An 18,806-nucleotide genomic window follows, 5' to 3' on the forward strand; every position below is an offset into this window, starting at 1 on the left:
TCCCTCTCCTTCCCTCTTTCCTGATGAAGCAACCGTTGGTTGCGAAAGCTTGAATTTTGTGTGTATGTTTGTGTGTCTATCGACCTGCCAGCACTTTCGTTTGGTAAGTCATATCATCTTTGTTTTTAGATATATTTTTCCCACGTGGAATGTTTCCCTCTATTATATTCATGTTAATTAATTTAGTTAGATGTGAATGTGTTGAGGTGAACTTCTTTAGCCAGAAATTTGCTATTTTATCATTTCCAGGGGCTTTCCAATTGTGCGTAGAATTAATTGCTCGGGTGACTTCATGTTGCAAAATTATCACTTCAGGCATTTGTGGTATCATCTTGTATGAGTCTGTTTCTGCTTGTATCCACCGTGCATGTCTGTTATGTCGTACCGGGTTTGACCTTATGTTGCTCCAGAAGTGTTCCATGTCTGTTATGTTTGGTGGATTGTCTTATTTTAATGTGTGTGTTATCTATTGTCTGGTAAAATTTCTTTTGGTTTGTGTTGAATGTTTGGTTTTGTTTCCTTCTATTTTCACTTTTGTTGTATCTTCTAAGTCGTTTGGCCAATGCTTGTAATTTCTGCTTCTTTTCATCTAATTGCTCTATCGCTTCTTGTTGTGAGATTTTACCTAACCTTTTTCGTTTTTTGTCTGATATTTCATTTCTTATAAATTGTGTTAGCTGTCCGATGTCTTTTCTCAGTTTTTCTATTCTGATCTGTAGCCAGTGTTGCCATGCTGGTTTTGTGGGTTTCTTCTGTGTGTTGGTTGGTTCTGATCTGTGCCTAGTGTGTATATTTAGTGTAGTGAGTGCTCCTATATAAACCAGTAGTTGTAACTCTTCCATAGTTGTATTTTCATTTATTTTGCTGTGTATGATTGTGTTGATAGTTGTTATTGTTGTTTCGACTTGTGGGTTATTTGGTGGTCTATGCAAGAACGGTCTAATGTCTGTATTTGTGTCTTTATATTCTATATATGTCAACTGAAATTTTTCTTCTATATCTAACATGTGTGTCACTTCCTGTTCTATTTGTGCTTATTCTGGTGGCTGTCTTAAGATTTCGTTTTGCTGTGATTGTTTAATTGATGCGTGTTATTCTTTGTTTGTTTGCTCTGGGATGTTTGAGTCCATTGCTGTATTTTCTTCTTCTTCTGATTGCACATTATTTTGTTCCAGTAATTTTTGTACTTGTTGTTTGATGTTTTCTAATTCTGACTGGGGTATCCTGTTATTTTTTATTATTACACGGATCTGATCAGCTAGCCATTGTTCTGTTAAAAATTTTAGTTCTGGGTATCTGGTAATAAATGTTGTGTATACTTGTGATCTGTATCCAGTTGTGTTGGTTCCTAAGTTTGTTGCTTGGTAATAACAGAACATGAGGTGTCGGTTAACTTCATCTGACCATCTCATCCTCTGTCTTTGTTTTCCTTCTAGAGTGGTTGCAGGAAGCATATCCTGCAAAACACCTCTATTTTGATTTAAATCATTTGCCGTGAGGCTAGCAGTGTCGTTACCATTGTGGACGGGCATAGGGTTCAAGCGTCGTCCCCGACCATGACGGCGCTTGTCCGAGGCTTCATTAGTTCTGTCCTGAACCAACTAATCACACTAAAAGGGGGCTTAGCCCTATTAGTGGTTTGTTCTTTTCGTCACCTTTTACGACTGGCAGAACATACAGGAGGCCTATTCTTATCCCGGGCCTCCACGGGGATTATTATTATTATTATTATTATTATTATTATTATTATTATTGCATCCGAGATGTAAGGCATTGCAAACGCTGCAAACTAGTGACTGACCTGAAAGGCTGTCCTTTCTTAAAAATTCTGTGCTCTGCTCATATTTCAATGTCATTCAATGACTGTCTTGTTTTTATTTCAGGAAAATAGTATCTTGACAGCCTAATCAAGATGAGGGAGCTGATATTTTAAGGATTTGTGTTCATTTTGCAGAGAAGTCAAAGAAGTTCCTCACCCTTCATCTCGTTCCTTCTTTTCTCAATGATACCAAATTCTAAATTCATTATCACAAGGCATGTAGGAATGCCCTGAAACTAGAAATTTCAGATACACAAAATCAAAATAGTTCTTTGCAATGAGGTAAATCAGAACCAGTACACTCACTTAATTCTTAATCTACCCAGCAAAGTTGTCAGCCCATAGTTGTAAATGTCATTTGGTGGTGAAAGATGACAGCACTTTCAGAACACAAGATGTGATGTCATTTCCAACATGATCAGCAATGCCCTCATGCCACAAGCACATAATACTTTGTGGAGTGTCACCAACATATAGGTACAGCTTGTAATTTGATAACTGCCTGCTGCAAAACTTATTTTCATGAGTTAATATCAATGCAAACAGTACAGGTTGTACTTGAGGGCATACAGGACATCCCGTTATCAATGTTGAGAGTGTTTGTTGTTTTTTCTGCCTTTTACAGATGCAGTTCTTTGTTAGCAATAATGCAGTTTGTTAAGGCCTACAGAGCAAGTTGCTGTCTGATGTATCAATCAGTCATATGTTGTGCAGGTGTCAGCATGAAGCCAATCGAATGACAACTTAGGAAACTCTCACTTAAACACTCTCCTTTAGACTCTGTGATCTATATAACTCTCAGGGTGCAACATTTTGAATGCCTGGTAAATTCTATGAATATTGAGATCTGAAGAGAGGTAATATTTTGTTGATTTATGCCATGCGTACTGACGTTCCTCTGTTGGAAACAATATTGTATGCAACTTGATCAGTTCTTTATCAACATTGGTATATTTTTTCTTGTGAACATGTGAATTAGGATTTTTACCCTGGTGATCCTCAAGTATCTGTGCTCCTTAACACCAACATATTTTTAAAAGATCTGCTGCAAACTTGCACATGGGCACTGTTGGCTAGTAAGCAATATGTGACAGAAACTTGCCACCTTCTTATTAAGTAGGATCATCATATTTTCCACCCCACCTTCTCTGAATATTTATGATATTAATGAGACCCATCAGATACATTCCTTTTACATCAACTGTCTGTTTCCAAAATTCTGTATGAAGTTTTCTTATAGCCTCTACGGTGAATTCACAACACTTATCATGACCCTTACATGTTGCCTAGGAAAGAATTTTGTGAATAAACGAGTTTGGCTAAACACACACAAAACAGTAAAGTAAGAGTAAAGACTGAGTAATTTCAATTTACCATTCTAAATGGAAGAATTGTGGAAGTATACTGATTTATAAACACCAATCTCTACCATAGCAAACACTACCACTTGTTACCAACACATCTAGACATGCTCTGTTGCCGAGACACTGTGAAATGAGATGCTACCTTGCCCGCATCATTAGTACTGCACATACAACTTACACTATCTAGTGATTACATTTTCATCTAAGTTTGATTATATTGAGACATACTACCTTCTATGTGCCTTTGGCTTGGCCACATTCTGCCTTCTCAACATGAAACCTCAGAATTGGATTTTTGATTATATTATGAAAAGGATAGATGCTAGTCACCATGTGATGCAGATGCTGAGTCGCACATAGAGGCACAAAAAAAGACAGTCAAAGAAGGATTTCAGCCAAACAGGCCTTCATCAAAATTAGACAACACACACACACACACACACACACACACACACACACACACACACACACAAATGCAAATGCAAATGCAACTTGCATGCATGTGACCAAAGTCTCAGGCTGCCAGAGCCATGGGCTGGCCTAGGCAGCCAGAGACTTTGGCCGTGTGTGTGTGTGTGTGTGTGTGTGTGTTTTTGTGTGTGTGGTGTCTAATTCTGATAAAGGCCTTTTTGGCCAAAAGCTTTGTTTGACAATTGTTTTGTTGTGCCTATCTGTGACTCAGCATCTCCACCACATATGGTGATTAGCAACTGCCCTTTTCATAATATAGTCATTATTCCATCCTGGATGTTCTATTGTTTAAAATGGGAATTTTTGGCAGTCATGACTTTACCCAAGTCAATGCCTCAATTGTGATTGCATTTAATTTTTAAACTCCTTAAATGTTTCTATATTCACAGATGTAACTTGGTCTTAATTACCCTTTGTCTCAGTTAACTCTTCCTCTAATGTTTACACGTTATTCACTAGCCTTGTCCACTTCACTTGCACTACAAATAGACAAGTGGCCTCTCCTTCAGCAGAATCTGAACAGGCACACAAGGGAGAGATTGGTTTGCTGTTATCAGGAGCTCCAGTGTAAGGTGCGTTATGGAGCCCCATAGGGAAATAGTGCCCAAGTGAAAACTGCTGGCCTTACTTTGAGGGAGGGGGGGGGGGGGGGGGGTGGTTGCAAGTAGAGCTTACAATTGGCAGTATCACACCCAGAATTGGTCAGGGTACTTTGACTTGGAGCTGAATGGAGTGTGTCAACAATGGCTTTATCGATTCTGTCTGTGACAGTCTTCGTTGCAGATTTCTGGGCCTGTGTTATGTAGTGGAGATTAGTAGGACTCCATTTGATAGGTCAGATGAAGCAGTTACTTGCGGAATGCACATGGTGTTTTTTTGTGCTTGATAATAGTTTGAGGTCCTCCGATGAATTCTCAGCAGTTGATATGCAGAGAAAAATCAGTTTGCATATGAAGTAAATACATTTTGAATGTCAAAATTTTAATAGTAAATTGCCAAAAAATTCATAACAAAGCCACTGAACATACTGCCCTCCAGGAAAATTATCACACTCAAATTATTCTTGGAATTGAGAACTGGATGAAACCTGGTGTAGAAACCTCCAATATATATAACATGGCTTAAAAAGGTGCCATAGGAGGGGGGGGGGGGGGGGGGGGGGGGATGTTCATTGCAGTCGACAAAAACTAAGTCTGACTGTGAAGTTATCTGATTACTTAACCAGCCTAAGCGAAATCAAGTTAATCACCAGATATTCTTTACCAGCCTGTAATTCCACTGCAACAGTTGTAGAACCATTCAAAGAAGGTCTGCAGAGAGTAATGCAGAGTATCCTGGTCATGCAAAATTAATTGGAGATGACTTTAACTGATTACAGATTGAGACCTCTATGGATTTGTTGCAGGTGGTGCAGGCAGGCAGTTCTGTAAAGTAGTTCCAAATATATTTTTCAAAAACTGTCTTGAACAGCTTTTAAATCTCGTAGCTTTGAACAGGATTGACTTAATGGAAAATGTCTGTATAGAGACAGGGATTAGTGATCTTGATGTAGTGAGTCTTCAGTTTCTCCCTTCTTGCTCGAACAGTCCATGGATGTACTGCTGGTCCATAGTGTCCAAAGGGCACAATATTTCGGCGATCAGACATGTCACCATTGTCAGGTGTGCTGACGAACTGAGCTCCTGAGGGTGAGCGGCCGTCTTAAATCCTCTCCCCCTGCGAGGCTTTCTCTCCGTGGTCCATGCCCACGGCCACATGTCGGTGGTCACTGAGACACTGGTGTCGGCGTCTGTGGTGGCGTCAGAGTAATTGCCTCGTCCACCTTGGTCACCAGTTCATTTTCTTTGCTGAGCATCTTTTTAATTAGACTCAATGCTGGTTCCCATGCCTTGCTGAGGTTATAGCCACTATCTCGGTTGATGAATCTGTCCCTGGTATGAATTTCCATATCCTCTCTAATGACGCTGTCCCAGTGTTTAGATGTCTGTACCAAGACCCTGGTATGTTGGTAGTCCATTTTGTGATTTTCGGACAAACGGTACTCTGCGACCGCTGACTTGTTGGTGTACTTAATTCAGTGTGCCTCTGCTGTTCTCGGCAACAAATCTTCGATGGTGCGCACTGTCTATCTAATATAAGTCTTCTCACACTGACACAGAAACTGGTATATGCCAGCCTTCCACAAACCGAGATCGTCTTTGACGCTTTCCAATAATGCTCGTATTTTATTGGGTGGGCAAAAGATAGTTCCTACTCGGTGTTTCCTCAATATTCGTCCTATTTTCCCTGATAGTGCGCCAGTATACGGTATATAGGCAGTGGCTATCTCTTCCTCCATGACTTCTTCCATCTTCACAGCTGTACTATAGAGGTGTGGTGGAGAGCGCATGTGATCTGCCATTCTGAGTACCCGTTTTTCCAGAATACAGTTTTAAGGTGTTCCAGCTCATGGGGCAGACTCTCTGCATCAGAGATTGTGTGCACCTTGTGCACCAGTGTTTTTAGCACCCCATTCCTCTGTGAGAGGTGGTGGCAGCTATCTGCATGCAAATACAGGTCGGTGTGCGTTTTCTTCCTGTATACCCCGTGGTCAAGGGTGCTCTTCTTTTGACCATGACTTCCAGGAATGGTAATCTTTATGGCTTATCTTTGGCGGGTGATGGAGCATCTGATGCATTTGTCAAGCCCATGGTAGGTATGTCTGTGGATGAATCAGTACCAGTGTGAGGGAGGTACTAAAAACTGGTTTGAACATGTCAGTGGTGATGGTGGTTGACGGTCTCATCACTTCAGCCTTGAACATCTTTTGCAGATAATGTGATAAGGTCCATTGTAAGGTGGCTGCTGTGGCTTGCATACTGTGTCATGACTTACAAAAACAAAATCACATCTCCATAGCTCATTGGAAACAAAGGGGCAATGGATTTGCTGGTCCCTCGGAGCAGTGGCATATAGCAACCAGATATGTGCACCTAGCTTGTGTATAAAGTTTGACAGTTCATTGTGGTTGTCTGACATGTTGAAGAACTCACCAGGCAGTAGTACTGGCATGATATATATCAGTTTCGTAGATGTGGCTTTCAGATCTTCTTTACTGATGCTTGGAGACCCAGGAGGATGATGGGTAAAGTCTCTGTCCACTGCTGCAATTGATGACATTGAAGAGACATTTCCAATTTCTGGTGCATTCGCCAACTAAGTAGAAGGGTGAGTGCTTTCAGTAGGTATGACTCGCATTGCCTTCCTTGGTCTGTTGTAACTCATAGTGGTACACTGAAACAGGCGATCCATTCCCGGAAGATTGCGGTCGCGGTCACTTCAGCAGTAACGTCTACCTTAGGGAACACCTCCAGCCAGCATGTGAAATGATCAGTGGCCGTAAGATAGTAGGTATACCCTTCCGATGGTGGGAACAGTCCAACAATGTCCAGATGAACATGTTCAAATCTTTCTTTCAATGGAACGACTGTGCCACGAGGTGCCCTGATGTGCCAGCGAACTTTGTTCCATTGGCAGGCCTTATCTTGGTGCACATATTCCTTAAGTTCTTGTCCATGGTTGGACACACAAAAGCTCGGTGTACTCCATGGTGTGACAGGTCATGTAAGGAGAAGTTTCGGCAGCAGTCACAAAAGGTTGCAGTTTAGTATTTATGATGTCACAATACAGCAGCTTGTTTGATGATAGTAATGTAACTTGATGGAGCTGTAGGTCTGATGGTTGTGCTAAAAAGTCTCATGGCTTGCTGCCTCCTTGTTGCACTGCAGCAAGAGCTTTGAAATCAACTGTGTCAGTGATAGCTTTGATACAAGAGAGAGCGTCCATCGGCATATTCAGGTCTCCCTCGACATGGGCTATGTGGGTGGTGAACTGTCCAATATAGTTGAGGTGGTGGAGCTGACATGGTGACACTTTCTCCAGATGCTGGTGGAAAGCATATGTCAGTGACATGTGATCTGTGACTAGGGTGAACTGCTGTCCCTCTAACATGTGGAACTTCTTAACGGAGGCATATGCCGTCCACAGTTCACAATTGTGGAACAGATCTGCTGTGATGGGGATAACTTTTGATTGAACAAGGCCAAGGGCTGCGAGTATTGGCATACTTGCTATTGCAGTGCAGCACTTATTACAGTGGCAGACGTATCAACCATTAGTACGAGAGACACCTGTGGAACTGGGTGCACTAAAAGAGCAACTTTCATGATGATCGTCTCGCCTCGGTAAATGCCAACTCGACATCACTATTCAGGGGCAGTTTGTCCTTTGACCTCAGTGCACCTTGCAAGAATCCTCTCAGTGGTGCAGCCAGGAGGGCGTGGTTGCAAATGAAACAACGATATAAATTGGTGCCACCAAGAAACCACCATAATTTTCTAACTGTTATATACAATGGAAAATGAACTATAGCTTTGACTTTCTCCTGTGGTGACTGTATACCATGAGCATTAATAGTGTAGCCTAGGAATTGAACTTCAGTTTCTCCAAAGATGCTCTTTGACGGGTTGGTAAGCAGACTGTGAGCATGAAGGTAAGTGAAAATCTGCCGTAAGTGTGACAGGTGTTCTGCCTCAAAGCTTGTCATGACCGAATTATTGTTGATGTACATATAACAAAAATCTGGGTTGCGAGTAACCTCATGTGTGAATTGTTGAAACATTTGGGCAGCATTAAAAAGCTCCAAAGAGATTCTAGTGAGTTCAAACAGTCCAAATAATGTGCAGTCAGCAGCTTACAATGTTGTCTGGTGCCACAGGCATTTGATAAAACACACATACTAAACCCAAATTAGTAAAAATGCACTTACCGTGGATGTTGAATGCAACTCTTCTGTGTGTGGTATCAGATATTGGTCCTAGTGGTTCTGGCAGTGAGCTTTCTATAATCTCCACATGAGCACCATCTGTTGTTTTTCTTTGGGACCATATGCATTGAAGATGACCAACTAGTGCTCTCAGTGAGCAGCAAATTCCCTTTACGAGCGTGAATGGGAACTCCTGCTTCACTTCCTTCAGTTTCTGTGGTGTGAGGCGATGCAATCAATCACAAAGTGGTGGTCCTGTTGTGGTTAATATATAGTGTACTGTCAAGTGCTGCACAGATGCTAGTGTGGGCATCTGGGCTGTGATCTCTGAGAACTGCTTGAGGAGCTCTACTAATGGAGAGTCACCACTTGTCATCTATAATCCATATTTGCCCCTGATTTACCAGATTGGTAGTGGTATCAAGGAGGCATCGATGGCAGAGGTCATGCAGGTGCCCATAGGATGATAGGAAGTTCACTCTGAGTATTGGGGGTGATATGTTTGCTATAATGAATTGTCACTTGAATTTTCATTGAAGACATAAGTTTAACGTTAACTTGACTTGACCATATTTTGAGATTGTGGGACCATTGGCGATGAAAAGGTGGCAGCCAACATAGCTACAGTGTAGCAGACTATCTTCACTGGTTATCAGGCTCAGTTCAAAGCAGGACTAATCACTGAAGACACTTCTCCTCGAGTGAATGAGATTCCAGGCTGAAGACATGTCTGGAGATGCCCTAGACAGCGATGGGATACCAACCTGACTGCCACCCCTAATACAGCCTGACAACCAGGAGTGATCGTTTGGTGTGCCATTTCTTTTCATAGCAGGACCCCTTTGGTTGTCAACTGCTGCACTCTTACAGCACAGCAGTATGTTGACAATTTTCTTTGCCCTGTTTTGTTGCCCTTCATGACAAGCCATCCTGGGCTCACATTACTGCAAGATAATGCCTGCCCGCATGTGACTAGGGTTTCTGCTGCTTGTCTTAGTGCTTTCCAAACCCTACTTTGGCCAGCAGTGTCGCCAAATCTCTCCCCAATTGAAAATGTTTGGAGCATTATGGTCAGGCCCCTTCAGCCAGCTTGGGATTTTGATGATCTGACGTGCCAGTTGAACAGAATTTGGCACAGTTTCCCTCAGGAGGTCATCCAACAATTCTGTCGATCAATACCGAGCCAAATAATTGCTTGCATAGGGGTCAGAGGTAGACCAACACATTAGAGACTTGCTGTTTGAGAATCTCTTTCTCTTGTATAAATCATCTAGTTATTCTGAAATTATGATCAATTGTTTGTCTGTACATGTACGTCATGTCTAGCAATTGCCATCCCATTCTAATACTTTTTTCATGGTGTGTCATTCTTTTTCTTGGAGTGTATGTACTACAGGACAACATACAGAATTACTCTTTTTTATTACAAAATGTAAGTATATATGTTGCATTCAATTGGAAATATTGTTGGGTCACAGTATGTTGATGCTATTGACTACAAGCATACTGTGTGTGTGCTGATATTTCATCCAGCAGCCACAGTTATTTAATATTAACTATACAAGACCCCTGCCTCTCCCTCTCTTAATATAGTAGATGTATTACTTATCAAATCAAACTGATAATGTGGCCACAGGAGCAGAACCATCATTTTCACACCCAAGAAACAGGGAAAGGAGGTAGTAGTTGCACGCATGCACTCTAGTACATTTATGAATCGAGTACTGTAACACTCTACATGTCGTTATGCGCCACTGAATGAAGTGCCTATTTAGAACAAGAACATAAACAGAACATACAATATTTCTCACATTAGCTGCTCACTATGCTTTGCTGACAGTATCCATAAAAGTACCTCCTCCACTGATGTAGCTATTTTTCACATTGGTGACTGTTGCTTTTTTGCCTACTGTTTCAGTATTGGATGGTAATGCTGACTCTTTGTTTGAATCTACGCCAGCTAGTCTTATTACATTTTCAGATTCCTCTTCCATTACAGTACGTGCCCTCCAGTAGACATCATGCACTTTTTTGAAGTGATACATGACCTTTCAAGTCTTCTAATGTCACAGCTTCAAAAGCTAATAAAATAGCTGTAAAAGTAAATTGTATTAAACGTGAGAATGAAATTGTCTGCATTGTCTAGCAATTAGCATGTATGAGAAGTAATGCTGAGGCCCTGTGTTTGACCTTTAATAACCATTTCAGATTTTTGTGCAAGTGGAAAAGTCTGGAAGGGGGTTCACTCAGGCTTGTGTGGCCACATGAAAAGCCACCTGAATATAAAAGCAGTGAAATCCATATGCAAGTCACCAAAGTGGCATCACATTGAACTGCATGCATCGGACAAGGTGTTGTGCTGTGTATGTTTATTAGCAGAAAAAGCATCAACTGTTAGTTTTTTTCAGATTCAGAGCAAGATATGTGACTTATTATGTCTACAGATCTTATTCTTTGATAGATTCCAGACCAGTTTGATAGGCATTAGGTCTAGATTTGTGGTGTAGCATGGTGATTGCATGGAACATCATGTTCCACTTTTAACCACTTACACCAGCTGAAGACGTTCATTGAAACTGAAAACGTAGTTTAGGTAGTTATTAAGTGTGGAACATTCCACTATGTGCACCCTGGTTTGCTGTATTTTGCAGATGAATGTAAAAGGAAGTCATCTCAGCATGTCGATAAGGCACAATGGTGAATGCCTCTCTCCAACTGCTGTGGAGACCCGCTTGTGCTTTGGCAATGGCAATGCCTTGGAAGCCATGGAGGAAAGGGTGTGGCCAAGACTGTAAATGCCTGAACAAATGAATAATATATGAAAACTGTCAGTTGAGTATCTAATGTCAAGCCAATACAGCAGTACATGTTACTCGGACTGTCTGTTGTGAGCTACGATATATTAGCAATCCATATCACCTCCAATTGTAAAAGTAATTGTGCAGACAATACATTGTAGTTACAATACAGAAGAGTTGTCATAAAATGGTTTATATTATTTAGTAGCTTGAACAAATCAGAACTCTCTTTCATCTCCTGCTGCAACTGCAAAAGGTGAAGAAGTCACAAAGCATAGAAGCATAGTCTAGTGGCATTGCATAGTGGGTCCACTCAAGCAGTTAACTTTAAGAAAGGTAACTGTTAATTATTTATAAGGTAAAGTTGGTGCACACATGTAAGTGGGTATGGAGTGGAAGGCATCGTAACCAAATCCACACCAAGTAGCGCTCCACATTTTATTCCTAAAATAAGAAGGAGAAGGTTGGTGCTCCTTGATTAATGCCAAAAAGTTTGGCTTTCCTTGTCTCTGTGTGTTTTGAATTTTTTTGCGTGCATTTTTACTTGTTAGTCTGAAGTTTTCCTGTTATAATCATGGAGGAGAAATGATAATGGATTGAAACTCAACTTTCACAACAATGAACTTGTGCCTGTCACTGTTGTTTGACAATACTTGTCAGACACTGTCACTTTTCAACATTTATTCACAGTGTAGTGTGTATGAAAAGAAAATAAGACTTGTTTACTCAGGCACCTTGTAAAATCAAATTCCATAGACGGAACAGTTTTTCTCATGGTTTTTTTGCTAGACTGGAAGTCCAGTTTTGTGTAACAAAATCTGTGAGTTTTGCAGACAGTTTTCTTTATATTGTTCATAATGTAACAAAAATTGCTGTCTAAGTTATCTATATCACCAATGAAATATTTACTGTCTGCATTTTACTCGTTCTGCTGAGGACAGATACTTGAATCCTATTTCACAACAGATTTGTACCTCCTTCTGTAATTTGCATACCACTGACGTACTTAACTTTTGTTTGTCTACATGTACGTGCATCTTCCGTCATCTTCTCTCTCAGCATTATCACATCATTCTTGTTCTCATTGTCAGTAAAATTAATGACATTAACAGCAAGCCATGGCTTCTTGTGAAGCTATTTTTCATGATGGTTTTTCGTTCCACTTTTCATGCTTCCACTGCAAGGAAACAATGTGCAAACAATGTGCACTATTTTGTATTGAAATGTGACTGTACCTTGTCACATGACCAATTTAGTTCCTGCTACAGGAGCTGTACCACTTTGCCTTGCTGACTAATATGATAATGCTGTCCACTTTGCATTCACTGCTTAGTCATAAAGGCTCATTTGAAAATCAGTGTAGCAGTGTTATTTGTTACAGTGATTTTAACTTTTCTAATAATTCTTTACCACTGAGCTGTGAATACACTGCTGCTTTTTGACATAAATACTGTCCATCAGTACAGTCCACATTAAATCATCACTATTTCTGTATTAACCATTTACAGGAATATCTGACTGCCACTTGTGAAATATCTTGTAGTATTATCAACATTAATGAAACAGCATCTTCCAGACATCTCTGCATTATGATCGGCCGTTATACACATCCAGTTTGCACCTGCTTTCCTGCTTGCTGTGTAATGTCATCTTTCCACCTCACGTTACATCACCTTATCAATCCTTTCTTCCCACTTGGAAACCAGCATTTGGTTATTTGCTGATGTGATCTTGCACAATCATTTTCCTGTCTCTCAAGATAGTGTTTGAGTAATATTTTTACATGCTGTTTAAAAACTATCTAAGTAACGTGCTGTCATTTCTGTTTTTACAGGTCAGCTTGCACTGAAAACATCATCTGTTCTTATTGTTGGAGCTGGTGGATTAGGATGTCCTTCTGCTTTGTACCTTGCAGGGGCTGGTGTTGGTATGTAACATGTAAACTTTTTATTACTATTTATTTGTTGCCATGTGTATGTCTGCTGTGGTGTGTGTGTGTGGGGGGGGGGGGGGGGGGGTTGATTATGTGAAATACACGCTCTACTTATTATGTTAAGCCATACTCATTGAACAACAAGGGATAATTTTCATTTATTTAAATCGAATACTACTCGCCTGTCTAGGGAAAAACATTCATCATTCACATCAGACATTTGAAATTACACACCATATCATAGCTGATAACAGAAGTAAATAAGTCCTAGCCATCACCTCAAAATGTAACATTGTCAACAGCTAAATAGAAAATAAAGAGATACTAACATATCCACTGTTCAGCCACAAAGTGCCACCCTTCACTTGACTCAGTACACCCAGGACTGGAACATCTGATTTACATTCTCCTCCAGGGTTTTGACTATCTCTCATCATTCCCTGAAATGAGAATCACCCATCTCACTATCCTCTGCATCCCTTTCGCAGTGTTGTTGCACCACCCATCTGACCTGCATAATACCATTGTCCATCCCTATCATTGTCAATCATAAACAGCTCTGATGTAAATGCTATAGATGATTACAAAACATACACAAAATATTGAAGGTAGTAATACATACATCAAAGCAAATGCATTATCGATTAGTATAGTTGCATCAGATAACAAGATCAAGACAATATGGTATATAGTGAAGGAAGAGACTGGTAGAGCCAGAGATGAAGAGGAAAACAAATCATTAAGAGTAACTGATACACGAGTAACATATGTGTGCAGTGTTACTGAGCTTTTCAGTAAGCACTTCATAACTGTTACTGAAAAGATGGGGTTGTCAGTTTGGTAGATGCTGCCGTGGAACATCTCAGACCTGTCACTATAGATAACTATGATAATATGAGTATGACCATCGCAACAGCCAACAAAGTTGATTAAACAGTGTATCTCTGAGTTTAGTGACATTTTAAGTTATTTATTTAACCAGTCTTTTATCAATGGAACATTTCCTGGTTGTTTGAAATATGATGAAATTAAGCCTTTTTATAGAAAGTAGATAAAGGCATGTCATTAACCTTCTATCCAGTTTCACTTTTGCCTACATTCTAAAAAATTTTACAAAAGATAATATACAGTTGTATTCTTAACCATCTGACCGCAAATAAAATATTATCCAGGTCACAATTCAGATTTCTAAAGGGTTCCGATGTTGAGAAGGCTACCTACACATACAGTGAGGATGTACTTAATTCATTAGACATTAAATGACAAGCTACTGGTATAGCCTGTGATCTGTCGTAGGCATCTGACTTTATAAATCACAATATTGTTTTAAGTGAATTAGATTATTATATAATGTGAAATGCTGCAAAATGATTCGAATCTTATATCTCTTACAGAAAACAAAGGGTGTCAATAGAAAAGCAAAGTGCTTTACTGGGAAACAGTAACATGTGGTTCTGTTATCGAGCCCTTAGTTTTTCTTGTGTATATTAGTGATCTTGTGTCTGTAACATTAGCAGATGCCAAGTTTTGTTTTGCTTACAAATGATACAAACATTGCAATAAATATTAAAACAGGTATAGCCATAGAAAGGTTGGCTAATGAAATTTTCATGGACATTAATAAATGGTTTCTGCCCAAATCTCTGTCACTAATCCTGGAAATAATATACTATCTGCAGTTCAGAACTTGTAAAAAGTTTTTTGCTAGTATATGCCTAAAATATCATGACAAGCAAATAAAAGAAGTTGACAGTGTTAAATTCTTAGGATTACAGCTTAATAATAAATTTAACTGGAAGGAACATATTACAGAATTTCTGAAGTGCATAAACAAATCTCTCTCTCTGATGCAAATGTTGTCAGACATAGGTAATATAAAAATAAAAAAAGCTAGCGTAATATGCTTACTTTCATTCATAATGCCATATGGGATTTATTTTTTGGGGTATCTCATCAAGCCAAGCTACAGTTTTTTGAGCCCAAAAACGTGCAATGTGAATTATACGTGGTGTGTACTCAAGAACATCCTGCAGAGGACTGTTTGTGCGCCAATTACCACTCCCACATCAGCTCCCCCAAAGCCCACCAAACCACAGAAAGCTCCTGTACAGCAGCAACAGCAGGTCAAATCCCGTGGTAAACCATCTGACCATGCGGATGTTGTTTTACGTGAGGCTTTCTCTGACTCTTCCCCAGAGTTGATGGAATACGATGTATGTGTGGGGCAATCATCTCGCCCCACGCCTGCCCCTCCACCTGCTGCGGTCTCCCCGCCCCGTCGGAGAGACAGGATGAAGGTGCTACCCCCATCATAGATGGCTCCCATATTTCAGTGGAACTTGCAAGGGTTCAGAACGCATGTGGAGGAACTTCGTCTACTATCGCAGGGTAGACCACTGTGTCTATGTCTCCAGGAGACTTATTTCCATCCATCATACTCCCCTGAGATCCGAGGCTATACGCTCCACAAAAAGGACGACCTGCGTGGAGAGAGAGCTGGAGGAGGTGTAGGTATTTTCGTCAGGGCGGACTACCACTCCTCGCCACTCTCACTTATGACGACTTTACAGGCCGTCGCTGTGTCCATGCACGTGCGTCATCCATTGACTGTATGTTCGCTTTACTTGCCCCCACATGATGCACTTGATGAAGCGGCCCTCACCGACCTTCTACACAGCTCCCCCAGCCATTCATTATTTGTGGTGATTTTAATGCCCACAATGTGCTTTGGGGCTCTGCAATTACCTGCCCCAGGGGTAGAGCAATTGAGAGGCTTCTCCTGTCATCCTGTGCCTACTTGCTCAATGGAGGACAGAGTACTCATTTCTGCACATCGACTGGGTCGTTCTCTGCCATTGATCTCTCGCTTTGCTCTCCAGCTCTTGCCGCCAGTGCTCACTGGGAAGTGGTTGCTGACTTGCATGGCAGTGATCATTTCCCAATCTGGATTCACCTGCCAGCTGGCATGGGCCCAGAAAGGAGACCACCACGGTGGGTGCGTAGTGGAGCCGACTGGACACTTTATAACCAGTTGGCCCAGTTCGAACACTGTGCGAATGTTGGGGCGTGGGTGGATCATATTACCAAAATGGTCCACCAGACCGCTGCAGCATCCATTCCACAGTCCACAGGCCACAGGAAGAGCCCACCTGTGCCTTGGTGGAGTGTCGAATGCCACTCTGCAATCAGGATTAGGCTTGCGGCTCTGCGTCGGTTCAAGTGTCGGCCGACTGCTGAGAATCTTGCAGCCTTTCGGGTGGCGAGGGCAAGATGTCGGCGCATTATTTGTGAGAGCAAGAAGAGGTCATGGCAACAGTTCCTGAACACCATTAATCGTTGCACCAACAATTCCATTGTGTGGGAGACCATCAGGAGAATTTCTGGCAGAGGAGGTAGGTGCCCCATAGCTGCTGTAATGAATAACGGCACTCTCCACACGGATCCGCGAGACATTGCCCAGACTATGGCAGCATATTTTGCCACAGGTACTGCAACAACCAGTCAGGATCCAGGTTTCCAGTGCCATAGAGCCGTTGCTGAGAGATGTAGTCTGGACTTCCAGTCCACTTCTCATGAAGTTTACAACTGCCCATTTTCTATGTGGGAGCTGGATTCTGCATTGTCTGGAGCTCGTGACACATCCCCTGGTCACGACAGGATCCACTACAGTATGCTATGGCACCTCACAATGCGCAACAGAGAAATCCTCCTCGCACTTTTTAATGCCATTTGGGCGTCGGGTCAATTTCCTGACGCGTGGCGTGAGGCAGTTTTAATCCCTTTTTTAAATCCTGGGAAAGACCGCACGAGCCCAAGTAGCTACCGTAGTGTTGCCCTCACTAGTTGCATAGGGAAGACCTTGGAGCAGATGGTCAACCGCCGCCTTGTCTGGACGTTAGAATCCCGGCAACTCCTTAGTCGCTTTCAGTGTGGGTTCAGGAGGTTTCGTTCCACCTTCGATATCCTTGCCCTCCTGGAGGCGGCTATACAACAAGCTTTCCTACGCTGTCATCACCTTCTAGGTGTATTTTTCGACACCGAAAAGGCCTACGATACCACTTGGAGGCGTCTCATCCTGGAGCAGCTTCACGAATGGGGTTTTCGTGGTTGTCTTCCTCTTTTTATTCAGTCTTTCCTCTCGCCACGAGATTTTAGGTACCGAATTGGTGACATCCTGTCTGATCGCTTTGCGCAGGAGAACGGTGTCCCTCAGGGTAGCGTTTTAAGTGTGACTCTCTTTGCCATCGCTATTAATAGCCTTACGTCCATAGTGAAAAGTCCTGTCCAGTGTTCTTTGTTTGTGGATGATTTCTCTTTGTTTTGCTCTTCTTCAAGCCTTGCAACAACAACTCGTCAGTTGCAACTTACGATTAGGCGTTTGGATGACTGGGCGCAGAAGAGTGGTTTTAAGTTTTCCGCCGAGAAGTCTGTATGTGTTCTTTTTAACCGTTCTCGTTCGATTTTAACCTTTCCTGAGTTGAGGATGAGGGACACTATTCTTCCTTTTAAAGACACGGTGAGATTTCTGGGGCTCATTTTTTACTCGAAGCTCACGTGGTTACCTCATCTTAAAGACCTGAAACGGCGGTCACTTAAGGCTTTAAGTATTTTAAAATGTCTTAGCCACAGTACATGGGGAGCTGACAGGACTTGTCTGCTCCAGTTTTACAGGGCGTTTGTGCGATCTCGGCTTGATTATGGGTGCACGGTGTATGGGTCTGCGAGGCCTTCTTACTTAAGGATGTTGGACGTTGTGCACCATGAAGGGCTTCGGTTGGCCACTGGGGCATTCCGAACTAGCCCCATACCAAGTCTCTGTGCAGAGGCTGGTGAACTGCCACTTCATATGCAGCGACGGCTACTTACAGTGCGCCAGGCGTATAAAACTTTGTACACACCATACACCCCTGCATACCATACCGTTGCTCAGCCTCCTCTGGCACGATTGTTTCATAATCGGCAACGTGCGACGCAGCCCTATGGGATTCACGCACAGGATTGCCTCGGTGCGATGTCTATGGCTGGTCTTCGTGTTTTACGTCGCGGTTGGAGCAGATCTCCACCTTGGCTTCTCCGGAGACCCAAACTTATTTTAGATTTTACATTCCAATCTCAGTTTTTTAACATTTTAGATGTGCATCACGGTTTCACTGTCGTTTACACTGATGGCTCCAAACAGGAGAATTTCCTTGGCTGTTCTGTGGTGTTCCCTGATCATGTTACCCGGATTCGCCTCCCTGCTGAATGTACTGTTTTCGCAGCGGAGCTCCACGCGATTCTGAAGGCACTGGAGCAGATGCATCGTGTTCGGGGCGATCGATTTCTTCTCTGCTCCGGTTCTCTTAGTGCCTTACAATCACTGCAGAACCTATACACGACTGAGGAGATGGTCCAGCTGATATATGACCAACTGTACTTGCTCCAACAGCGGGGTAAAGAGGTATCCTTCTGCTGGGTGCCCGGTCATGTCGGCATATGGTGCAATGAACAGGCCGATCGGGCTGCCAAGGAGGCCTGCAGAGAGCAGGATGTGGTCCAGTGTCCTATCCCCTTGCAGTCAGTCATCGCTGCACTCCACAGGAAGTGCATGGAGTTGTGGGAGGACGAATGGCTGGCG

The 18,806-nt window shown here is 42.1% G+C and overlaps 1 protein-coding gene across 2 annotated transcripts in view; it reads left to right on the forward strand.

Moving 5' to 3' along the window:
* LOC124798420 (adenylyltransferase and sulfurtransferase MOCS3) overlaps positions 1 to 18,806 on the forward strand; it is a 200,505-nt gene that overhangs the window by 105,549 nt on the left and 76,150 nt on the right. For both annotated transcript variants that reach the window (XM_047261821.1, XM_047261820.1), the window contains exon 4: positions 13,091 to 13,183. In XM_047261821.1, the coding sequence (XP_047117777.1) occupies positions 13,091 to 13,183 (93 nt within the window). The remainder of the gene's footprint in view (positions 1 to 13,090; positions 13,184 to 18,806) is intronic.

This window comes from Schistocerca piceifrons, chromosome 5 (genome assembly GCF_021461385.2).
Source record: "Schistocerca piceifrons isolate TAMUIC-IGC-003096 chromosome 5, iqSchPice1.1, whole genome shotgun sequence".
NCBI classification, from domain to species: Eukaryota; Metazoa; Arthropoda; class Insecta; order Orthoptera; family Acrididae; genus Schistocerca; species Schistocerca piceifrons.